Below are 22,072 nucleotides of genomic sequence, written 5' to 3' on the forward strand. Positions count from 1 at the left end.
TAATCTGCTGAATCATTTCATGTGAACGCTCTGAACTGATCTTCAATAGCCGTGACTTTAGCTATATATATGTCGTACAGATTTAACCAGACAACGAATTCCAGTTTGCCAATAACAAGATCAATCACATTTCCAAAAACATGTTCGAATACATATCAACTCAACCCGAGACAAAAAAATAAATTAAGAACACGCATTTAATGATAACAAACTAAAAGCTATATTTAAAAGCTACTTACAATTTCCAGCTGAATGTCTAACGAGGCGTTTTCTGCGCCTGCTGAACCGTTTGCTGGAGCAACTGCATCTTGTGGTATCCGGCAACATTGCTGAATGTCTTGAGTAGGGTTTCAATCTCTTTGCCACTGATAAGCGGCACAAAGTTGCCAGCACACGTGCAAAACTCGGCGAGATTCTCGCGTTTGATTTCGTTGCAGCGCTCGCAGCGCAAATCCTGCAGCACAAAGGACATCATCTTCCGTTGGAGCGCATCAATCATTCGCATCTCGATCTCCTCATTGTCATAGGCTACATAGCACTGAGCGCACAGCCAAACGGGACTGCAAGTGGGGAGAATGCATCATTATCGATATAAAGATTGCTAGTCGAATGCACTTACATGCCATCCTTCATGGCGCGATGTTTGTCCTTGCATAGATCCAGATCGCGACAATGATTGCACGCCTTGCAGATGACCTCGTTGATGATGTACGTATCACAGGGATCTGTCCAATCGGCCAGATCGGAAAACTCACCGACGCCCACCAGACGCAGCATATTGCGGCGCAGCTCATTAATCTGCTCCGCCAGAGCTTTATCCACGCTCAGCACCTTGACAATGGTGCGTATGAGGTCCAGGCCTGGACTGGGCTTGCCCTTGCCATAGTTCTTATGCAGCTTCAGCACAAAATCGAAGGCACAATGCGAAATATCCTTGATGGCTTGTTCCGTGGTCTTGCGCTCCGCCAGAGCTTGCATGAACAGCGTGAGCAGAGATTCAAATTTCTCCCGACACTCGTTCTCCTCCGGCAGCTGTTCTCCAATAGTCCAATTTAGCTCTAGGGATAGCTCCTCCTCCTCCTCTTGCTCCTCCAGGGGCTCGTCAAGACCAGCTTCAACTTCCTGTACATCATCATTGTCATCATCGTCGTCCTCGTTGACCTGTGCATTGCGGGGCTGGCTCGGACGCAGCGTTGTGCTGCCCACCGCTATAGCCGAGACAGTCTCATCGATTCCTTTGGGCAGCCTGCCTCGTATGCCCGAGAAGTTAGACTGATCCAGCCAGAGCATAAAATTCCAGCACTGCTCAAAGCTCAGCTGTATGGAGTGAAACATTTCCTTGTTGCGCAAACTCTGCACGATATAGTCCACATAGCCCAGGGCATCCGAAACGGTCCGCTTGCCCGAACTGAGTATGATCCTGTTGAAGTCCGCATAGACTATGGTGGCGCCCAGGCGCTTAAACTCTGCTATGATGCGCAAGAACATTTTGCGCATCAGATTATTCAGTGATCGACGCAGCGCTGGATCGTAGAGCAGGGCATTGCTGGAGCGCACCCAACGATAGAAGTGCACGATTTGAAAATCGGAAAAGATGTTCTGGTTGATGGACACCTCACGCAGCCAGCCATTCACCATGGAGCGCATCACACGAAAGGCGGCGGAGCACAGGGCAGTCTCATCATAGCTGGGCAACGTAGCTGCCGGCACCGTGCCGATCATTTCCTCCAGAGATGCCTGCGGCATCACATCGAACGTAATGGCCGAGGAGGCGCCCTCCATTTCCTGAATCCTATTCGACTGCAGCAATGCGCTCACGGCCAGACTGTCCAGAGCCAGTTCGACGCACACATCTGAGTAGAAGCCGGCGCGATTCTGCACCACCGTGATGCTCTCCTCAAACTCGGCCAGCAGGCGACTGTCGTCCGCCTCACGGCCGCCCAAATCCGGACGCGTGCTGGCCGACCACCACAGCACAAAGTTGTGCTTCTGCAGAAGGCGGGCAAAGAAGAGATCCGCACCAAAGAGCACCGTATCCGGCGGCATGTTGCCAATGGGCACATGGAAATAACGGCACTGATCTAGCATCAGCTCCAGCACATTGTTCAGGTTGAGGAAATGACGCACCACAGCGCGAGCACCCTGACGCTGCCAGTCCAAGCCAGAGAGCAGGCTGGCATCATCGGAGATGTGTATCTGGGCCTGCGGAAACTCCAACAGCACGGGCATGGCGGCGCTCAATTTCCTCGCCTCGATGGCCGTCTGCAGGCAGAGCATGGTGGGTCCCGACTGTTCCTGTTTGTAGCCAGACAAGGCGCGCTGTATGTGCCTGTAGATCTGCTTCACATCCACCTCGATGAGCACCTCAAAGCTGAAATCCTCCGGTGGCAGTTTCTCAATCTGTGCCGCCTGCTGCAGATTCTTGATCAGCGCCAGACGCTCCGCCACGTAGAGCTGCTTCATGTTGGGCATCTGATTGGCGCGCACCGTGTCCAAGGCGAAGACCAAGGCCTTCTTGCTGGGCAGCAAGAACAGTGCCCAGATCTCCTTCTTGGCCGTGGGTATATTGTGCTGATATAGATAGATCTTGCGCAGCTTGGTGCTGGCCTGCTGCAGGTATCTGATGTGCGACTGTGGACGCTGTTCCAGCTGCTCAATGCTGAAGGACTCCAGTTCGCGCGTGGATAGTAGGGCCAGGCGACGCGCCTCCTCGCGCTCCACGCCACAAATGCAGCCCATATCCATGAGCGCTCGAAATTCGAGCGTCATTTGCGTCTCGTAGATGCCCTCGATGTCGGGCGTGGCCAGATCCGCCAGCATGCCCAGGCAATTGTCCCGGAACAGCTGCTCGGGCACGCTATACCGATACAGATTGTAAACGGGACGCGAGCGCGGCAATACACGATTTACCTTGCGCCACAGCTGACCCTCCTCGGGCGGCGCTGCACTGCGCTGGTTCACATAGAAAATTCGCGGCACCGTCAACTTGATGCGATGCAGCTCCTCGCCAATTAGTGCCCATACGGTAAACTGTCCCAGATCGTTAACCGGCACCAGCTGCAGTATCTGCCAGGGCTGATCCAGCAGTGTGCGCTGTGCCCGCCGCAGAAAGCCGCCCAGCGTAGCCGCGGATGTTGTTGCTTTGGTCGCAGCCTGCGCAGATGCCGCTCCTGCTGCGGTGTCATTGCCATTGCGCTGTCGCTTGCTCTGCTGCCGACAACGTTGGCGCTGCTCCTGCTGCCAGGCCCATTTGCGCTTCTGGAAACGCACCCATTCGACTATCGTCTTGCGGGTTTCACCAATGGCGGGTGGTGCCCCAAGGGCCTGGCGCCATGTCTTTGGCTGTGGCGTAGACTCTGCCGCATTGCCTTCCTCATCGTCGTCATCTAGGTGCACACGCTTCCGCTTGGTAACAATGGGTCTGCCCGAAGCTTCTGCATCTTCTTTACCCGCCAAATCCTCCATGTCGCCCAGCTCCAATTGTTTATCCTCCGTTGCCAGCGCAGGCTTTGGACGCGGCCTGCTGGTAAACATCTCATTGATGCGTCGCTGCTTCAACACATCATTCTTCTCCAGCATTTTCTTGTGCAGCCAGTCCGGATGCTGTACCCGCGGCACCGGGTTGGCCAAGCCCTGCAGCGCAGCGGGTATGGTAATGATCTTCTGGATGGTGCCGCCCAAGCGCTCAATATAGTAGTTCCAGTCCAACACATCGCGTATATCCGCATCGCCCATGGTGTTGTCCTTGAGCCAGCGACGCAAATGATGTCGCCGCACGCTGGGCTCCGACTGAAAGATGGCCAGCGGCACGGCACGTTCAGTGACAGGTGCGCCCTCGGGCTTCTTGGATATGATGTACTTGCAGGCCAGACCCGCATCCTTGACCATTTGCTCGCCCAGGAACTCGGCCAGACGCTTGGCCGTTGATATTGATGTGCTTTTCTGGGCGCCATATTCCTCCAGCTTTTTGGACATCGACTTGTTCTCGGCAATCAGCTCGAATAGCTCCGAGTCGGGCAGATTGGAGCCGCGACTGTAGAGCACATCTAGCCAATAATCGGCCACCTTAGCCACGGAGGCATAGCACTCCTCCAGTGTGCTGCCAGCCAGAAATGCCTCAAAAACGGAGCTCTGAAAGTTCTTAATCAGCTGCAGCTCGCCGCGTCGCTTAACTTCGAAACCCTTCAACTCCGCCAAGGAGCCGTCGAAATTGAACACCGCATAGCGTTTCTTTAGCTTCTTGCCCTCCTCCTTGGCGGCGGGCAGCACCATGGCCAGATATGGACCATCCACCTCAAAGAAAATGGAGTTCTCATCGCGTATGTCGTAGCTGGGCGGCTCCCCCTTCTCCGGTTTGCGCAGCTCGTGGTACTGATCGTTGGTAAAGTGATCCTTTACCATGGTATTCAGCACAGCATTTGGATACGAGATATTTATTTTCTTCTTCTTCTCATGGGTGGTGTGCACGGTGAACTCCTGTGGAAATGAGCCCGGCAATATGCACCAGATACCATCCGTGTCCAGCTCCAGTGGACGTCCCACACGCTCAATAATCTCGCGCGCCTTGGTAATGATGTTGGAGCCGGTGAGGCAGACAATGCCCGCCATGGGCATGGAATGCCAGCGCGCACCGCGCCGCATCACATAGCCATAGAAGGAGTTGAGGATGCACTTGTGAGCCAGCTGCAGTGAATCGTATAGCACCTCGCGTCCCTTGGCCGCCTTAATCTCGGCAGCATCGCCCGAGGCGATGGCCGCATTCACCGACGCCTTGGCCGTCTTGGTCAGGCCCTTGTACTCATAGCGACGATCACGGAAGGCCCGCACAGTGTCCACATAGAAACTGTTCTCCTTTTGGCAAATGGTCGAGTTGCGCGTCTCCAGTTTAGTAATTTTGGTCTTTTTGTACGCCTTGCGGCAGTAATCCGACAGACGCTTCTTCTCGTAGGCCGCCTGATCCTCCTTGGAGAGCTCGTGAAAAGCGCGCGTTGGGCCACCCGGAAAGAGTGGCGGAAACTTTTCCGTCTCCAGCTGCTGCTGTATGCGCTGGAACTCATTGCGCGAAGCAGGCAGCATCTCGCCACGCCACAGCCAGTCCATGGAACGCTTGCAGCGCACACCAGGCTTATTGAAGTCACAGGCAGCGCAGTCCAATTCGGTGACCATTGCCGATGGCTGCAGGCGATTGGTTAAAATGATATTCGGGTACATGGCGCCCACATCCAAATGATAGATGACCGGCTGCTCGAGTCTATTGGGTATGTCGTGCAGGCCCTGCAGTGCCTGCACAATCTCCTGCTTGACCTCATCCAAATTGCTGACCAGCTGCAGCGGAATGCTCTCCTCCACCTCGATGGCGTGCTTCAGCACAGCGTCCACCTGATCCATTAGCTGCTTGACCATAGTCGGATCCAGCCTGAAACGGCAGGGTATATCAGCGCGAAAGACGCCCGACTCTAGCGCCTCCACATGGCCGCCCACATAGGTCTCGGAGTCCAGCACATGACCCTCATTGGACAGCTTGTTCAGCTCGCTCTGGTGCTTGTTCGGAAACACAATGTTCGCATGATACGCCTGAACCATGAGCAGCGTTTCGCACAATGTGCCGGAGCCCTTGCGCAATATCTCATCCGGCTCCATCGGAATAATAGTATTGAGGGCAAATATAAAGGGATGCACGTACTTCATGTACAGATAATAGGTGGCCACCGCATCAGACACTGAGTAATTGGACAGCACCTGCGGCTCTTCGACAGCCATGCGGCACATGTCCTCGGGATCCAGCTCGACGGGATCGTAGCGCAGCTTTGCCTTGGCTACTGCCTTTAGGCCCTGTGAGCCAACCGGCAAATAGGAATCTCGCTTCACCCAGCACAGACAATCCATGTGTATCGAGGGTCGACTCAAATAGATGCCATCACGCATCTTGGAAAAGCCAATCTCTTGCTTCATATCCAGATCATAAACAGCGGCGCGCGTCTCCACAAAAGGCCAATCGAAAAAGTCACCGTTGTAGGTGACCACAATGTGCGGACGCACCTCCATGATGTGATCAAAGAATTTCTGCAGCAGCTGCATTTCGTTCTCCTCATTGAATATGATGAAATTTCCTTCAAATTCCGGCTTGGGCGTGTACTCAAAGTCATCTATATTGGAGGAGATGATCTCCCGATTGGTTATCAAATAGCCCTGGCCATCAATCATATAGGAGATCATCATGATCTGATCGGTTTGCGCATCGGGAAATTTAAGCGGCAGCTTTGTTGTCTCTATATCAAAGGCGAGCACCACAGGTTCCGGCCTGTCCAATATATCCGGCCGGCAAGAGATAGCCGGCAGCTCCACGCCACTGCGACAACGTATATTATACCACTGGCCGCAAAAGATGCGCAAATCAATGGATACGCGCACATGGTAAGGCACATCGTGCTCCCGTATATCCATAATGCAGTCCATATAATCCTGCTGCCGCTTGCCGCTGCCATCATCAGAGCCGTTGGCGGACTGGGCCAGCGAATTGGCCAGCATTTGCATGTAGTATGTGTTGGATTTCTCGCGCTCTGTATTGCGACGCACTGCAGCCATTAGTTCGCGACGCACCTTGGTCATGGCTGTTTGATTGAGAAACGAGAGCTTCAGATAATGCTGCTGCAGACCCGACAGATGGTTGGCCAAATCCAAGTCCTCCTTGTTGATGTGCTCCAGGCTGGCAATCTGTCCAGAATACTTGCGGCCCAAGAAGCGCGCCACCTCAAGATGCATATTCACCTCAGGACGTATCAGCAGATACGGCTTATAGGCCACTGTGCACTTAAAACGCGAACCGTCCAATTGTATGAAGAACAAGTCCAGTGCAGCCACCAGACGACGATCATCGTCGAGTACCTCGTTCTGCAAGAGAAATCAAAGCATATTTCAATGGTAATTTTTATACTGCAACTAAAAACATACCGTATGCATATTGATGAGATAGCCTGTGCGCTCCTGGCTATCCTTAACCCTATCAAAGCCATATTTGGAGTCGATTTTATCATTCTCCCGCGACTGGCGGTAGCCAGCTTCATTGAAGAAGTCGTCGCTGGCAAAACAAGACAAAGAGCAATAGATTTAGTGCTCCACCGAGAATGGCCGCATGCACACCTACCCCTCAGCGCGCGTTTCGCTAACAAACTTGCCAGTGTTTTGCAGCACCTTAGTTTTGCCAGCTTCTGCCATTTTAATATTTATTTGCAACACATTTATGTTTATCACACGAAACTGCAGCCTTAATTTGGCGCCTTTATTGCAGCTGGCGATGTGCAATGTACTTTAAAATATCAATACTACGATATTTATCAAGCGCAGCCAACTTCAAGTGAGTTAGAAATATGCGCCACGTGAAGTTGGCTGCAAACGCAAATTTGAACAGCACGAGGCCGGTTGCGCGCAGATTATCAACTCACTTGAAGTTAGCCTCGTAATTTAACGAAAAATTGCTGAGTTAACGAATATCTTATTTTAAAGGTAAGAATAATTGGTTAGTGCATAATAATATAAAACAAATTTGCATTTCTCAATAAATCCGAAGAAAATACCTTGTATTGCAAAGACTTATGTATTATCTTGAATTGATAAGTAATGAAATCATTATAAGAGATTGCCTATTAGAATAAACAAGCGTTTTTAAATACATACGAATTGTTTTCAATTAATATAATATAATGAAAATGCATATGCACATACATATAAAAATATGACTTGGACAGTTTATGGGGTATGCCTACAACAAAATTTAATGATGACATGTTGTTTCTTTGTTACATGTTGTTTTAACTAAACATTTGAAGCAAATTTAAGTGTGTCCTCACATAGAGATTCAGCCTGTTGAGTTTATAGACCTAAATATGTGCCTATTTGCAGTTTATTTTCTATTATGTGGCCATAAAGTTGTCTGCTTGCATTGTGCATGTTTTCAGCCTGTTTTCATGTTTTCATCAAATTACACACGCACACAACAAAATTCATTCATAAAATCCGGCTCACCTACACGCGTAGTAAAAATGCAGTCGGCGAGCAACGCATACCTATGTACGTGTATGCGCAAACACACGACTTACACATGCACACAACCGACAGAGCCGCGCTGCGCGCAAGCGCTCTTACTTTTGTGACTCTCGCTCTGTCTATCTCTCTCTCTCTCTCTCATCATACCGAATGGCAGGTCTCTTTCGTTCAGTTCGTCCTGCTGCGCCGTGCACTTGTCGCTGTGAAGTAATTTAATTGCTGCCCCTACCCCAAGTTGACAATCTCTTTGTTATGGGCAACGCTGTCGGTGGTAGTCAACCATGTTGGTTACACGTGTTCGTTATGCAAGGCTGCCACTGGAACAGGGAGCAGGAGCCGCTCAATCTTATTGCCCTTTCCTGTAGCGCCAGTGCTGCCCGACTACATATGTATGTATGTATATACACACATATGTAAACGTATCAGTGTATATGTATTTTATTTATGCCAAAAGCGTTGCCAGAATATAAACACTTGGACATATATGTGTGTATCTATGTGTTTGGCTATATGTACGTATGTTTGTAAACCTGTTTGCAGCCTTTCTGGGAGCGTTTCGTATGAACAGTGGGCATATTCAACAATTCATTTGCAGTTCTGTGTCACTGTGCGTCGCTTGCTAAAAATGATTGCCGCACACAGTCACAGCTACACTAACGCACACAGTTACACTCACTCACACTCATGCAGTTACCTAAACGCACACACTTGTAGCGTTCTGACCACGCAGAGTTTTTTTTAGTAGCGTTGTTGTTATTCGTATAGAAACACTTTGTTTTTGTTGTTTGGGTTATTCTGATTTTCTTTTCGCTCAGACTGCACATCGATGTATGTGTATGTGTGTGTGTGTGTGTGTGGGTTCTTGTTCGTTTTGCTTGCGGAAAATAGTAGCTCTTGCTTCTCCCACTCGCAGTGCTCTCTTTTGGGATCTTTGTATTGCGTGCATTTGACAGACTTATTTTGCATATTCCCATATAAATGGGAATCGGTGTGTATGTATTCATTCTTTTTGTATTGTATTTCTTTATGTGTGTTTTGCGCACACCCATGCAAGAGTAGCGCAAAAAAAAAGTACTCTCGCTTTTTTGGCGTTATCAGTTGCTACACTCTGAGCTCCACGTTCGCCGTTCGCAGTTCGCTGTTCGCCGCTCCTCCTTCTTGTTCTGCTTCGGCACTTGCTCCGCTCGCTCAATTCCCTCTCTTCGCACATATGTATGAACGCGTCGGCGTCGGCGTTCGGCGTGTTGTTGTGTCTGCTGCTGCGCTGCCTGCTTCAGTTTGTTGTCGACTCTCTTTGCGTTTGGACGCGATGTGTGTGTTGTGTCTCTTGCCCACACTGCTTAACGGTTATGTGTTTGAATATTTGAATGGTCCTTAACTATACGCAATACAAAACAAGCAACAACAAACGTACACAATTTAATTAGCAAGAATTCTGCTCGCTGTGATCGCAACTCGCGAGTGCGTCGTCGTCGGTCGTTGCCAAAGAAAAAGCAGCAAACAGAAACGCCAATCGATAGCCAAATCTTGTTATTGTTGTGTCATCGAAATGAGTGCAATTTAAATTCGAAAATCGAAATATAGAAGTTATTGCTGTTTTTGTTTAAACAAATATCAATTATATCGTAGTAAAGCGGCGGTTCAAATATTGATAGAGCCAAATAATACAAGAGCGCAGCTCAAAGCGGCTAAAACGTTAAACCTTTTTGTGAAAAAGAGCCACAAAGCGGCAGCCAGCAACGACCAACGGCAAAGATTCAAAAATCTGTCTACAAAACCACAAAATCGCTTAAAAGATCGTCTGTGCGTGCGCGTATATAAGTGTGTGTGCGTGTAGTCGGGCTTGTCTGTGTGGGTCGCTCTGATCCGTAGTCGTTCGATCTCTGCCGCGTCGGCGTCAACGTCAGCGTCAGCGTTGTCGTCAGCTGCAGCGTTAGCGTTGCGTCTTATAAGCCGAACTAAAGCCAAGAGCCGATCCGATCCGATCCAATCCCCGATCTCGATTCTCTGCGTTTCCTTTCGTGCGCTTTGTTTCAGGCACGTACGTAATCTCTCTTGCCGGCCATAATCAACCTGCCTGCTGATCCACGCGATATAAACAGAGGGTTACAGATACAGATACACACTATAAGCTGCGACCACAAAACTGTTCCATATGCCCACGAGTGTGTGAAAGAGCCGCAAAGGAGAAAGAAAAGATACACACATATATCGAAAGAAAGAGGGAGAGGGAGGGAGAGATAGCGATAGAGGGAGAGAGTGAGAACTAAAGCTGTCGGCAGCTCCTGCTTTCTTGCCGTGCGACTGACTATCTTCCCGATCAAGATTATGCGCCTAATTTGAAGTTGTAATTAATTTGGATACCCTAATAAAAAAGAGAATAAAGACTCTTAAGAAGAAAACAAAACAACAAAACACAAAAAAAAACAAAAAACAAAAAAGCAGAAAAGTAACAAAATATCAGCGGCTACCTCTTCCAGCATTTGAGGGGCGTTACACGCCTCTGTTTTATTGCCCCACCGGTGAGTGAAGTGTTGAAAACAGTAGTTGAAGTATTTTTATTCAACTTTAGCCACCAGCTAGAAACCCTTTCGCTCTGCCCAGGTGTGTGCGTGTGCGTGTGTGTTTGTGTTATGGTATGCTGTGCTTGTGTGCTGCCTGTTTTCTTGAATGAATCTAGGAAAAACCAGTTTATATCAAGTTGCTACCGCGGCCTTAACTATCGCAGCCATTCAGCTAGCCACCAGGACTGTTGGCGACCTTACAGGTTGCTTGCCTGCGGATGGTGGGGGCCTGGCTAAGTCGCAACCCTTGAGCATAATTGAAATTACCACTGTTACAGTTTCCGGTGCTACCTTTGATTGCATTTCTTCTTGTTTTTCCTTTTCTCACCTTTATGGGCTTCGATTCCCATTTCGTTAATGGGAATGTGTGAATGTTTGTGGTTTTGTTTTTGTTTTTGGGAGCCATGCGATCGATGCCGATTAAGCCGCTACTGTTGGGCTTCCTAATGTGCCCAGAATGTGGATCAATGAACGCTCAAGATCATTTACGATCATTGATAATATGGGCCATAAAAACACTCATCATGTACTTCTCTTACCTGAAAATTGGAAGCCCGCTGGGGGCTATAATCGTATATAACTAATGATTTAAAAAGTTAATAATAAATAATATTAATCGAATAAAATGGGGTAAAAGGATCATTGGCTCTATGTCAAATCAAAAAGTCCTATAAAAAAAACCTGAATGAATTATTAATTTTAAAGGAAGATGATCATAAGACCTACATAGATAGATAGACATACGTGGATACATAGAAAAAATGAAGATATTATGTACAACTTTCCAATTATTAAGGATTTTCTCAGGTCTGAATGAATTATTCATTTTAAAGGAAGATGGTCATAAGACGCACATAGCTAGACAGACATACATCGATACAAAGAAAAAATGAAGAACATATGTTTATTTTGTAGCTACAACTTTGCAATTATTAAGGATTTTCTCAGTTTATTTTCTCAGGTCTTTTGACATTTGACCGATTCCAAAAAGTAGATGTTCGTTCACTTACAGTTCACTGCATTTTGAAGCTGGTTCGTTGCCCCATGCTACGTTTAATGATCTTGGTCCTTGCTTGAGCTGGATATAAACCTGCTGAAGACAGTCCGAGTTCAAGATCGATACCATAATCAGATACACACGCACACACACACACACACGCTTACACACACAACTTAAGATAGGGACCGAGCGGAGAAGAAGACAGCGGGACAGACAGCCAACACATGTGCGCAGGCGCACAGGCAGAAGATCAGTGAAGATCCCTTTCCAAAAAAAGAACAGCAACAGCAACTAAAGTGTATTCTACCGTTACGTGCACACAAAAATTGCACCCCTATGGTTGCATGCTACGTTGCGGTCGTCTGGGGCTGAGTCTGGGTCTGGATCTGGCTCTGGCTCTGGCTCTGATTCGGAGTTTGGGCAAGGAGTGTGCATCATATCGAAATATCATATTCGTTTACAATCTGTTTCTTTAGCATCTGCTGTCCGTTGTCCCGCAGCACAGTTGTCTGGACCATCTTTTTTTCTACTTCTTCTTCTTCTTCTTCAATTTCTCTTCTTCTTTTCTCGCTGTCTGCAGTTGTGTCTGGTTGTGCCGCCTACCAAACCGAAATGCTCCATGCATATTACTTGGCATTTTCTAGGGAAAACATATGCTCCGATTTTCAATTTGACTTCGTAGAAAGTTGCTCTCAGTTGCTGTCTTTTTAGCTGCTCCCTTATCTACATGGCTCTGAGATAAGATCGTGTTTTTTCTATACCGCATTGTGGCAACAAAAATTACGTAGTTTAACTGGTTATAAGCGGCCTTCTCTGGCGCAGCTCTCCGATAGGTTTTTGTGAAATCTAACAGATATTTGACGAGATATTTCTTATCAATTTGTGCTAAAGCTACGTCAAATCGATCATCCATAGAAAACGTGTTCTTAAATAAAAATAGGAATGATATTATTAAAGTTATTCTATTCTTTTTGCATTTAATAAAGCTTTATCTAAATTCGATTTTATTCAATACACTTGAAAAATATCGCTACTATCAAGATGATTTATGAAAAGAAAACAATATGAGCCAACAATTATTGGAAATATTTAAGTGCGTGTAATTCCGGTTAATTGGCCGATAGCGAGTTCTTATGCTAACAGATTGAAGTAATGGGTACTTGGCAAACATTCCGATAAACATTATCGTTTATTTCTGCCACTTGACCAACTTGGCTGGTTGATGCTTAAAGCTAACAAATAAATACTCTATATATATATACGTATTATTAAATATCAGTTCTGGGTATTATCGTAGAAGTGTGCTGCGCACACGTAAAATCAATCTGAATATTCCTTTGCTTATTATTTTAGCCAATTTTATGCGTCAATCAATTATTTTCGTGTGCGAAATGTACTAAGTGCATGTGTCGAAAATACTTATAAAGCATGTTTCATATACATTTACGTGTATATATGTATAAATATTTATTTTTACTATAATATGCACTATTGCGCTGTCATGTCAATTAGATGCATATTTACCATATGTACTCTGTAAATGTCAAAACACTTTTCAGAACCAATTGAAAATGGGTAAAAAGAGTTTTATGTTTTTCTTTAAATGTATGTAACAAGCGGTACGAAGCACCTCCGACCACATAAGGTATATAAATTCTTGATCAGCATCAATAGTCGAGTCGAACTAGCCAGACTCGTCAGTCTTTCCGTCCGTAATGAACGCATCGATCTCAGGACCAACAAAATCTGGGGACTTGACATGATCTTACTAGTGCCCGCACAGTACGAGTTTGTTTCCGATAATCGATAATAACTTGCCTCGTTTCCAAGTAATCGATATAAATCGATATCGAAATCCTGTTTTTTAAGCAAATCTCTTTGTTTTTAAGAGCTAGAGTCACCAAATTTGACATTTAGCTTCCAGAAAAGAATATACAGATAAAGTATCTTTCATTTTGTATCTACGGCTACCAAGTCGTTTCAAGGTATACCCTAGTCGGGCACTCCCGACTAGAGTACCCTTTATTTGTTGTTCTTTCTGCATTGATTTGATTGCACTGAAAATTTAATGCCGCTGTTGACTGCACACTGTAATTTTATTATCCATTTAAATTTTGATTAACTTAAATTTATGTATTTACTGCAGTTAATCACACTCGCTGTGTGACAGTTTCCCCGTGTGTGTGCGTGTGTGTGTGTGTGGGCGTGGGTGTAACTGGGCTAGCCAGTTGGCCAGATCAACACAGCTAACGGCAATTAAATCAGCAAATCAAATGAAAATTGATTTCACGCGCGCACAAACAATTTATGCAGTTAGATCAATGCGAATCGGAATCTGTTCATTTAAGATACACTTGTATGTAAATGTCGGTTTGCATGTATGTACATACATATATAGATATAGCTATATGCAGATGGCAGATAACGTGCGTAGATAACGGATTGCCATACAGGCGACACTCTCAAGCGTCAAGCGTCAACGTCACGAAGCCCAAACTTTATTTGCATAACGTATCTAATTAAGCAGACTCTGCCACACAATCAGATACAGAAACCTCAGCTCAATGCATAACTTAGCTACGCATCAAGTACAACGACACAGATACACACTTATACAGGCAGTATACATATTAAAATATATATATATGTATATATGTATATACTATATGCAAATGGTATGTAAGTTCTTACATTAGGCGGAGCTGTGCAGCGCTTATCACAAGCCCCTCCACATAGATTCAATTTAAAATGCGTAATTGCTTGCTTGAGTTTATCTTGAAGTTGTATTATTTATAGAGGCCTCAAAGCAACAGCTACTGAATTCCAGATATACATAAGCATAACAGTAGTGCGGGTCTGGCTATACGTGTGTTCTCTATTATATGTATAATTTTTTTGTATTAAATCGTCACAGCGTCACTTCCGTTTGATAAACAATTCTTTCTGGCCTTTTCTCTTTTGTAATAATTTGGTAGCCCATTAGAATACAATATTAAGCCTTGCGATCTCGGCCAGCTTATCAGCAAATACGGCCTTTGTCAGATTGATAACAACCCTACCGGAAGCTGTTTATTTAAATTAAATACCCATGGGCATGTTTTTATTTTTTTGGAAACCCCACCAAGATTCCGTTCGCGATAAATGTTACTAAATCAAGCAGGACAAAGTTCGAATCACAGAATACGTTGTCTTTCTTGTATTGATTTACACCAAAGAGTCTTAATTTATTTTGTCTAAATTGTCTTTTGAGATTCAAGTACTTTCAAGCGCTCACTATAATATTTAACTTTGCCTTATAATAATAATAAATACAATCGCAATCTTCAAAACGTTAAGTTAAGCTAGTATAGCGTGTCCTTTATGAATCTTCTACTGTTTCTGCCCTTTACATTTACTCTGTATCCTTTTAACGTCCGCTAGGTGGCGTATTTTCTCTGCAGAGCTATCTTTCAACAAGATTAAAAGTTTTTCTATCTATACTTTATACGATATCTTGTAATAATAAAAATTCTAGAAAACGAATTTGCCTAAAACTGGGAAAAGGTTTTTAATTATAGAAATAAATATGCGTTCTCTCCTATTTGATGCTAAGATTTTGTGAATTGAATTCTTACGCTCAATTTGTGGAAACTAACCCAATTTCTGTGGCTTGCTTCCATTTAAAGCTCATATAAGATCAAAGAAACTTTAAAAAGCCGATTCTCTGAAAATAAAACTTCCATAATGCGCATCGTTCTTAGTGACTTTTGGCAAATATTGAAGAACTACAGCACTGAAATAAATCCATTAGAAACATATTTAGAAAATCGTACGTTTCTAGCAAGAAAATCAAAGCCCTTAGCTCTAAAAACTATACAGTATGATGGATGCTGTGTAAACAAAACCGTATTTTATATGCAAACTGCGGCGGCTCCTTTTGTTGTGGCCTTGTCCCCAGTCGCGTTGAGTCGCTCAAAAGGGGCGGACACTTTGATGTTGCTCTTGTCTCGTGGCGCGAGCAATTTTAAAACGTTCCGATCGTTGTTACTGTGTAAATATTGTACGTACTTGTGTGTACCATGGCCAGACGGCCGAGACGTCCGAGACGTTGAGTCGCACCAAAGCGTCATAATTTCTTAAGTCAACAAGGCATCCCTGGCTCCAATTGAGCATAAAGGTGCGAGCAGCGGCCATAGTTGAAGGTGTGAACGAGGTCCATAAAGCCCACTGCGGCGCACAGCCTGCTAAGTAATGGGCCAATAATAATATGGGAAATTGAGTTCGAAGCGCCACTGCAATCATAATGGGATCAAATCCATCTACGATCGCAGTTTGTTTGTTTGTCTTGCACTTTGCGCTTTTACTAATTGCAATTTGTTTACTTTCTCACCATTCTAGATGAGTACACAGCATGGAAGTGGCGATTTGTAAGACAGATCTGTCTGCAACAAAATTTATGCTGCCCCCAGCGCTGCCAGCCGCAGCGGCAATCGCAACAACAACGGCAACGGCAACGACACACTCCTTCCTTGACAGGGCGGTGCACTTCAACGAACTCCTCAATTTCAACGCGGGACAACACCTGTTTAAAACTAGCTACAATCCCAACTCCTTCTTGAACAACAGCAGCAACTGCAGCGGCAGCAGCAGCAGCAGCAGCAGCAACATGCGGCTCAAAAAGAACAGAAAAGTCACATTTCTGTCCAGCCTAGTTGAGGTAAGTTTTAGAAAACTGTTTTCCATCGATCTTAAGTTACTTTAGAATGTTATTATATATGAGCTTATAAGACTATTCCAACTATTATATAAAGAATTTCATAAATTTCAAAAATAATCGATAAAGTAATACCCTTGTAGAGATTTGGCTTACAGTTTTGAAGAGCTCTGAGAATAGTGAAACTTGTTTATGCCAAGTTTTGATCAAGATATCTTGATAAACAAAAAAGTTTTCCATACAAGTGCCAAGTGCACATATTAATATATTTTATGGTTAGAATAGTCTATCTCGATCGTAATACCTATAGTCCTAAAAGAACCTCATCTGCAGATTGAATCTTTATACAATCAATTGTCGATTCTCCCGAAACTACCTACAAGTGTTTTCCATACGAAACTTTAAAAATACCTATAATCTTGAAGAGCACTCATAGCTAGATGTATCTGTCGATCAGTTGGCTAATCGATCCTATGTCCATTATATTCCAAGCAAGTTTGACAGGCTTCACAATTGATCAGTTCAGGCAACGACGGATTGATGCGATCTTGGGTCCGTTTTGATATGCAGAACACGTCGACTGAATCTAAATTTGGCTGCCCAAACAAAACGCAAATATAATATATATTATGCGTTTGTGTTTTATGCACTTTTAACACCCTACAGTCGAAACATCAAGCATATCACATTTAAAAGCATTCTATTTATATAGTAGATGATTTGAGAACTTAATTGTACCCGTGAATAATTTAATGTAAAGATATTCCAGATTTATTTTCTTTGCTGAAAAATATTAATCGTAGGGTATATCAATGTCTTTGAACTGTTCGCATCAAATCTGTTGTTTATGTGCTATAAAAGTAATGAGCGTGCCACTTAATTTATGACAGAAATAGTCAGCCACAGACCTGCCCGAAATGTAAATATTTAAAAATATACGTAAGTCTTCCAAAAATAGCAAACAATAGCGAGGATACAATACATCCAATATATGGCAATTATAAGGCTTCGCCCTGCTGCGTCATCAAGGTACACAAAAGCCCGATCGGACGCTCCATTTATGTTGATGCGGATTTCTTCTGGAGTTCTTATATGCTTGCAGAGGGTCTTATAGCTATAGGATGAATCTGAACGGTCAGTTGAAATTTAGGTTGTTCGTTGAACATCTTCAAGTAATGCTTTCTATATTTAAGGTAAAACCTTTGACCGAGTGCATTTCTTGATGGTCTTTTTATACCTTTGTAGGGGTTACTATAAGTTTGTCCCAGAAGGGAACTCCGATCTCATAAAGTACCGAGTCTTGATCGGTATCAACAACCGAGTCAATATAGTCAGCTTTAAAGCTAACTTATTGAAACTTTGCGCCGTTTCGATTTTCTGATGCCAGATCTGAGGCCAGATCGGACCGATTCATTGGTCTTATATAGCTGCTACTTTATGAACTTAAGAAAATAAAGTTCTTGTATGAAAGAGTTCTGCCACACACCTCACATATCAGCAAAATCTTATCTTATCTCCAAAGGAAGAATCAGTCGAACAATGAGTTTTCCTATGGAAGTTCTCCTGAAAAACCATAAGCTACATTTCCACAAGGGTATTTAATCTTCGGGGTGACAAAGATAGCCTTTCTTTTTTTTGATCATGTGAAGGTATTTTAGTGTTTGTTGTTGCCACAGTTTGCGGTAAACATATCCGTTGAGCTGACCACTTTCATCCGGTTGCTCGGTCAACAGCCTGGCCGAGCCTGGCAAAGTCAAAGGACCTGCATTGAACCTGGCCGCATGCGCAGTCGCGTGGAAAATGCAGTCAAGTAATTTAATCTATAGTCTGGCAGAAAGTCGTGTCTTAAGTTTCGCCTCTATATATCGCTTTTTTTTTGTCTTTTTACTTCTTTTTTTTTTGACATTTGAAGCTAACCACATAATAGAAGGTGAACTTTTTTGAGAGACTGTCGTCGAATCAAATTCCAATTCGGAATTCAAATTGAATTGTCTGTTTGGCGTCAATTGATTACGATATTTATGAAACATTTCGTTTGACTACTGTGACCTCCATTATCATAAACGACAATAAACGACAAAACAGCAGCCACAGACACATCACAAATGATACCCCTCCCACTCCCCACATCCCCCTCCGCCTCACCCTCTACTGATCATCGCGCTGAGTAGCCAGCCTAGTGTATGTGTCTGTGTCTGTGTCTGTGTCCGTGTCCGTGTGTGTATCAGTGTATGCGAAGTCAAATGTACAATTTAATTTATTAGAACGCGTTTAACATGATCAAACCCAGGGGACTGCCACAGCAATTGGGGCAGTCACAGTGCCCGCACCCAGCCCCTCCCTCAGCCGACAATTGCTGGCAATCTATTCCATGTCCATGCTGCTCTGCCTGCCTTGCTGATTGTGAGCCGGGGCTTTCGGGGCTTTGGTTTATGTTTTGGGGGCTCCGCACACAAATTTTGGCTAAGCTCAAATCCAACTACCCCAATGCTAGACCATTTGACATCATTCATTGCGTTTTGTGGGTCTAATTTGCTAGGGTAATATTACATGATGTACAGCTAGTTAAGTTGTAGGAAAAGCTAAAATTGGACTGAAAATCGTTGACAATCTAGCTAGAGCATACAAATAAACATTATAAATGGCTTATGTTTGTTTATTAATTATTGGAATATTCTTTTAAAGTTTTTTTTATAAGATATAACATTTTTCTCTATATCTTATTTTTTACTTTTCAGTCCACCACAAAGTATATTAAAGAGGAACCGGTTAATGGCTGCAAAGATTTGACTGTATGCAGTTTATCGGATATTTCAGATCATGAAGCTTCGCTGGGTAAGTAATGAGAAACGAAACATGATTAAGGGCTTTAGATAGGAACTATTATACCCAAGATAATATTGTCAAAATCCATTTTTTGTCAAAAATTTTAAAGATATGTAGCTTGAGAGACCTTCCTATAGGCCTTCCTAGGCGAAGTGCGACTTGATATGTTGTCATAATCTATTTTAATCAAACAGTAGCCCTTGAAAACCATTGGGAATCACAAAAAATAAGTTTTTGGTATTTCCAGTGTAGACTCCACAATGGCATAACTATTAACCCGATTGTTATATGGGGCCTAATGTTGAAGACATTTTTGTAGATAACATATTTCTAAGAAATGGAAATAATTAAAGAGCAATATGTCGTGCGAATGTTTCGTATTTTCTTATATGATCGTGCTCAGTTCTTGTGCGCTATCTTTGCACTCAGACATATCCATATCTAAGTATACGTATGCGTATGTGTGTGTATGTATTTATACTCGCACTGGGAGAGCGCAGCAGAGACTGTGTGCATGCACATACATTAAAAATATTACACACACTCGGGCAGACACACACACGAACACACACACACACACAGAAATGCCATCATCAGTCATGTTCAGACTCTTTGGCTGGGCGATTTGTTTTTGCAATTTTATTATTCGCATATGCCTTTTGAATAGGGCGATAAAAAATACCAAATACAAATTATTTGCGATAAGATAAGCCACAGACGCACTGGCACATATAAAAATTGTGATTTGACTGTGTTGCGCTGTTGAAAACAAAGCGAGCGAAAGACGCAAATACATGCATACATGCATGTATGCATACATGTGTATATGTAGATCGAATAGATGGTTTTATATGATGTATGAGTATTTATATAAAAATGATCCATGAATATATGAAAGTTTTTGTATTATATATATGTATATACATAGTTGGTTAATATTTTAGTAAAAAGTCACGTCGTTTATTTCCGGTGTCCATTCAGAGAGGCACAGGCAAAACGCAGGCACCGCGCCCCAAACTGCCGGCAAAGTGCCAAGCGAACTTACAGATTCATTCATTCTTTCATTCACTCATTCGCCCCAAGTCAAGTCATTCAATTCGAACAGAAAACAAACCAAGCAACCAACACACACACACACGCACGCACACTCTCACATTTGCATTTCAAATACATGAAATAAATATCTTAAATGTGCACTCAGTGCTCCCCTTCGTTTCTAGTTCCCCTCGCGCTCAGTGTTCTGGCTGTTGCTGCTGTCAATCAGGCAATACGTCAGTCACTCACTCTGGCAAAATACCTTACGTATACGTTATGTGACAAAACGTCGTCGTTCATTTGGCATGTGTCTTCTCTACTTTTGTCCACTACCGTGCGCCTGCATGCTGCCTGCCATGCATGATTCTATTACACACACACACACACACACACACATATTCACACACATACATAGGTGCATGTGTGTGCTTATGTCTTAATGTATTGGCAGCTTAATGGTAATTTGTATGCATCTTTGCTGTGTGAATGCTGATGAAAATGTTTCGGTTGAGGCACAATTGTGGGAAGTTTCTGTAAAAAACAAAGCCCCTTACATAACAACAATCTGTATTAAACGCAATGTTATTAACTAGTATTAACTAGCCAATGAATTCTTTTAATAAAACATCATTGCTTTGAGCCAGCAATAACAAATATTGAATTGATTTCCAATTTCTAGAATTTAAATTATAAGAACATAACAATGTATCTTAAAGATACTTGATGTATTCTTGTGTGTTTTATTATATGTATGTACGCAAAGCAAATTCAAACAATGCATTGGATCTGCTGAAGTGCCTGAATTTAAAGTTGTTTATAAAAACAAATCACAAAATGGGATATTTTTGTCTTCACACACACACGCGCGCTCACAGATATACAGAAAAGTATTTATGCCTTATCGCTGTGTCAAAATCAACAAAAAGTAAAACCAAAACAATTTCAATGTCAACGCGACGCGACGCGACGCGACGCAAACGTACGACAAAAGTCAGTGGCCAACTATCCCGTACAGTTTGCTGTTTGGGCCACTCGGAGAGCCCCAACCCCAGCAGCAGCCAAAGTGCCAGCCCCAGACGCAGGCCCATTCCCAGTTCCCTACAAATCGAGTCTGTAGCGGCGCATGAACTTATCTTTTGCCGCTAGAAGATCGGCCATAAAAATGGCAACAAATAAAAAACATGCAAAACTGCGACAACTGCGCAGTTGCTGGGGACCCATTGAAAGGGGACCAAAATAATACTAATAATAATAATAATAAAATAAGGGGGGCCAAAAACAACGCGGCACGAAAATTTAGTTTACAATATGTATGTGTTTATAAAAGAGCAAAATATACGCACAGTCAAAGATATATAAGTATTTGTGCATACACACATATGTATATACATACATATAATTGTATCCAGCCTGCCCTTATTTTAATTTTATACGTGCATACATGCATATTCATATGTAAGTGTGTACACTATATATATTTTTTCCGCGCCTTTAATCAGCGCATATTAATCATAAACTTTGAAAATAACAGCAAAAGCCGCAAGAGCGATGAAAAAAGTAAAGCAAATATAATTTTTTTAATATGCTATGATTCGTATGAAATTGTTACATGCTTGCATGTATTGGTGATCAGAGAACAAAAACTGAAAATCCACCAGAAGAGAGAGAGAGAGAGAGAGCCCCACTACTTTCATTCATTTTGGGCGCTCACTTCCCAGCCCGTTAAATTCATTCATGCGCTCAGCCAGTTGCTCTCGCGACTCTCTCGTCAACAAAAAAAAAAAAGCAAACACGTTCGTTTTCATTCATACTTACGTTGCGAGTAGAAAAGTTTCTGGTTCTGCCTGCGCTTTGTTGTTACTGCTGCGCTGTTGCTGCTCGATCGCCTCGCGGCGTTGAAATGCAGTTGAT

General features: G+C 43.8%; 2 protein-coding genes across 2 annotated transcripts in view; one reads left to right on the plus strand and one right to left on the minus strand.

Annotated features, from left to right (window-relative positions):
- Window positions 1-179: 179 nt before the first annotated feature.
- DNApol-epsilon255 (DNA polymerase epsilon catalytic subunit 1) lies at window positions 180-7,300 on the minus strand. Its single transcript, XM_064694873.1, has 4 exons — window positions 7,145-7,300; window positions 6,952-7,078; window positions 620-6,891; window positions 180-560 (listed from the first exon to the last, which is right to left on the minus strand). The coding sequence occupies exons 1-4, from the start codon at window positions 7,213-7,215 to the stop codon at window positions 257-259; spliced, it is 6,774 nt and encodes a 2,257-aa protein (XP_064550943.1). The 5' UTR covers window positions 7,216-7,300; the 3' UTR covers window positions 180-256.
- A 2,019-nt stretch (window positions 7,301-9,319) lies between these two features.
- Window positions 9,320-22,072, plus strand: part of pnt (pointed) — a 59,310-nt gene continuing 46,557 nt past the window's right edge. The window contains exons 1-3 of the mRNA XM_064695212.1: window positions 9,320-10,565; window positions 15,985-16,303; window positions 19,039-19,135. Of these exons, the coding sequence (XP_064551282.1) occupies window positions 15,998-16,303; window positions 19,039-19,135 (403 nt within the window). The 5' untranslated portion in view covers window positions 9,320-10,565; window positions 15,985-15,997. The remainder of the gene's footprint in view (window positions 10,566-15,984; window positions 16,304-19,038; window positions 19,136-22,072) is intronic.

The sequence above is a fragment of the Drosophila montana genome, unplaced genomic scaffold, assembly GCF_035044405.1.
Source record: "Drosophila montana isolate Dmon_TW-CO22-7 unplaced genomic scaffold, ASM3504440v1 contig_3733_1, whole genome shotgun sequence".
Lineage (NCBI taxonomy): Eukaryota > Metazoa > Arthropoda > Insecta > Diptera > Drosophilidae > Drosophila > Drosophila montana.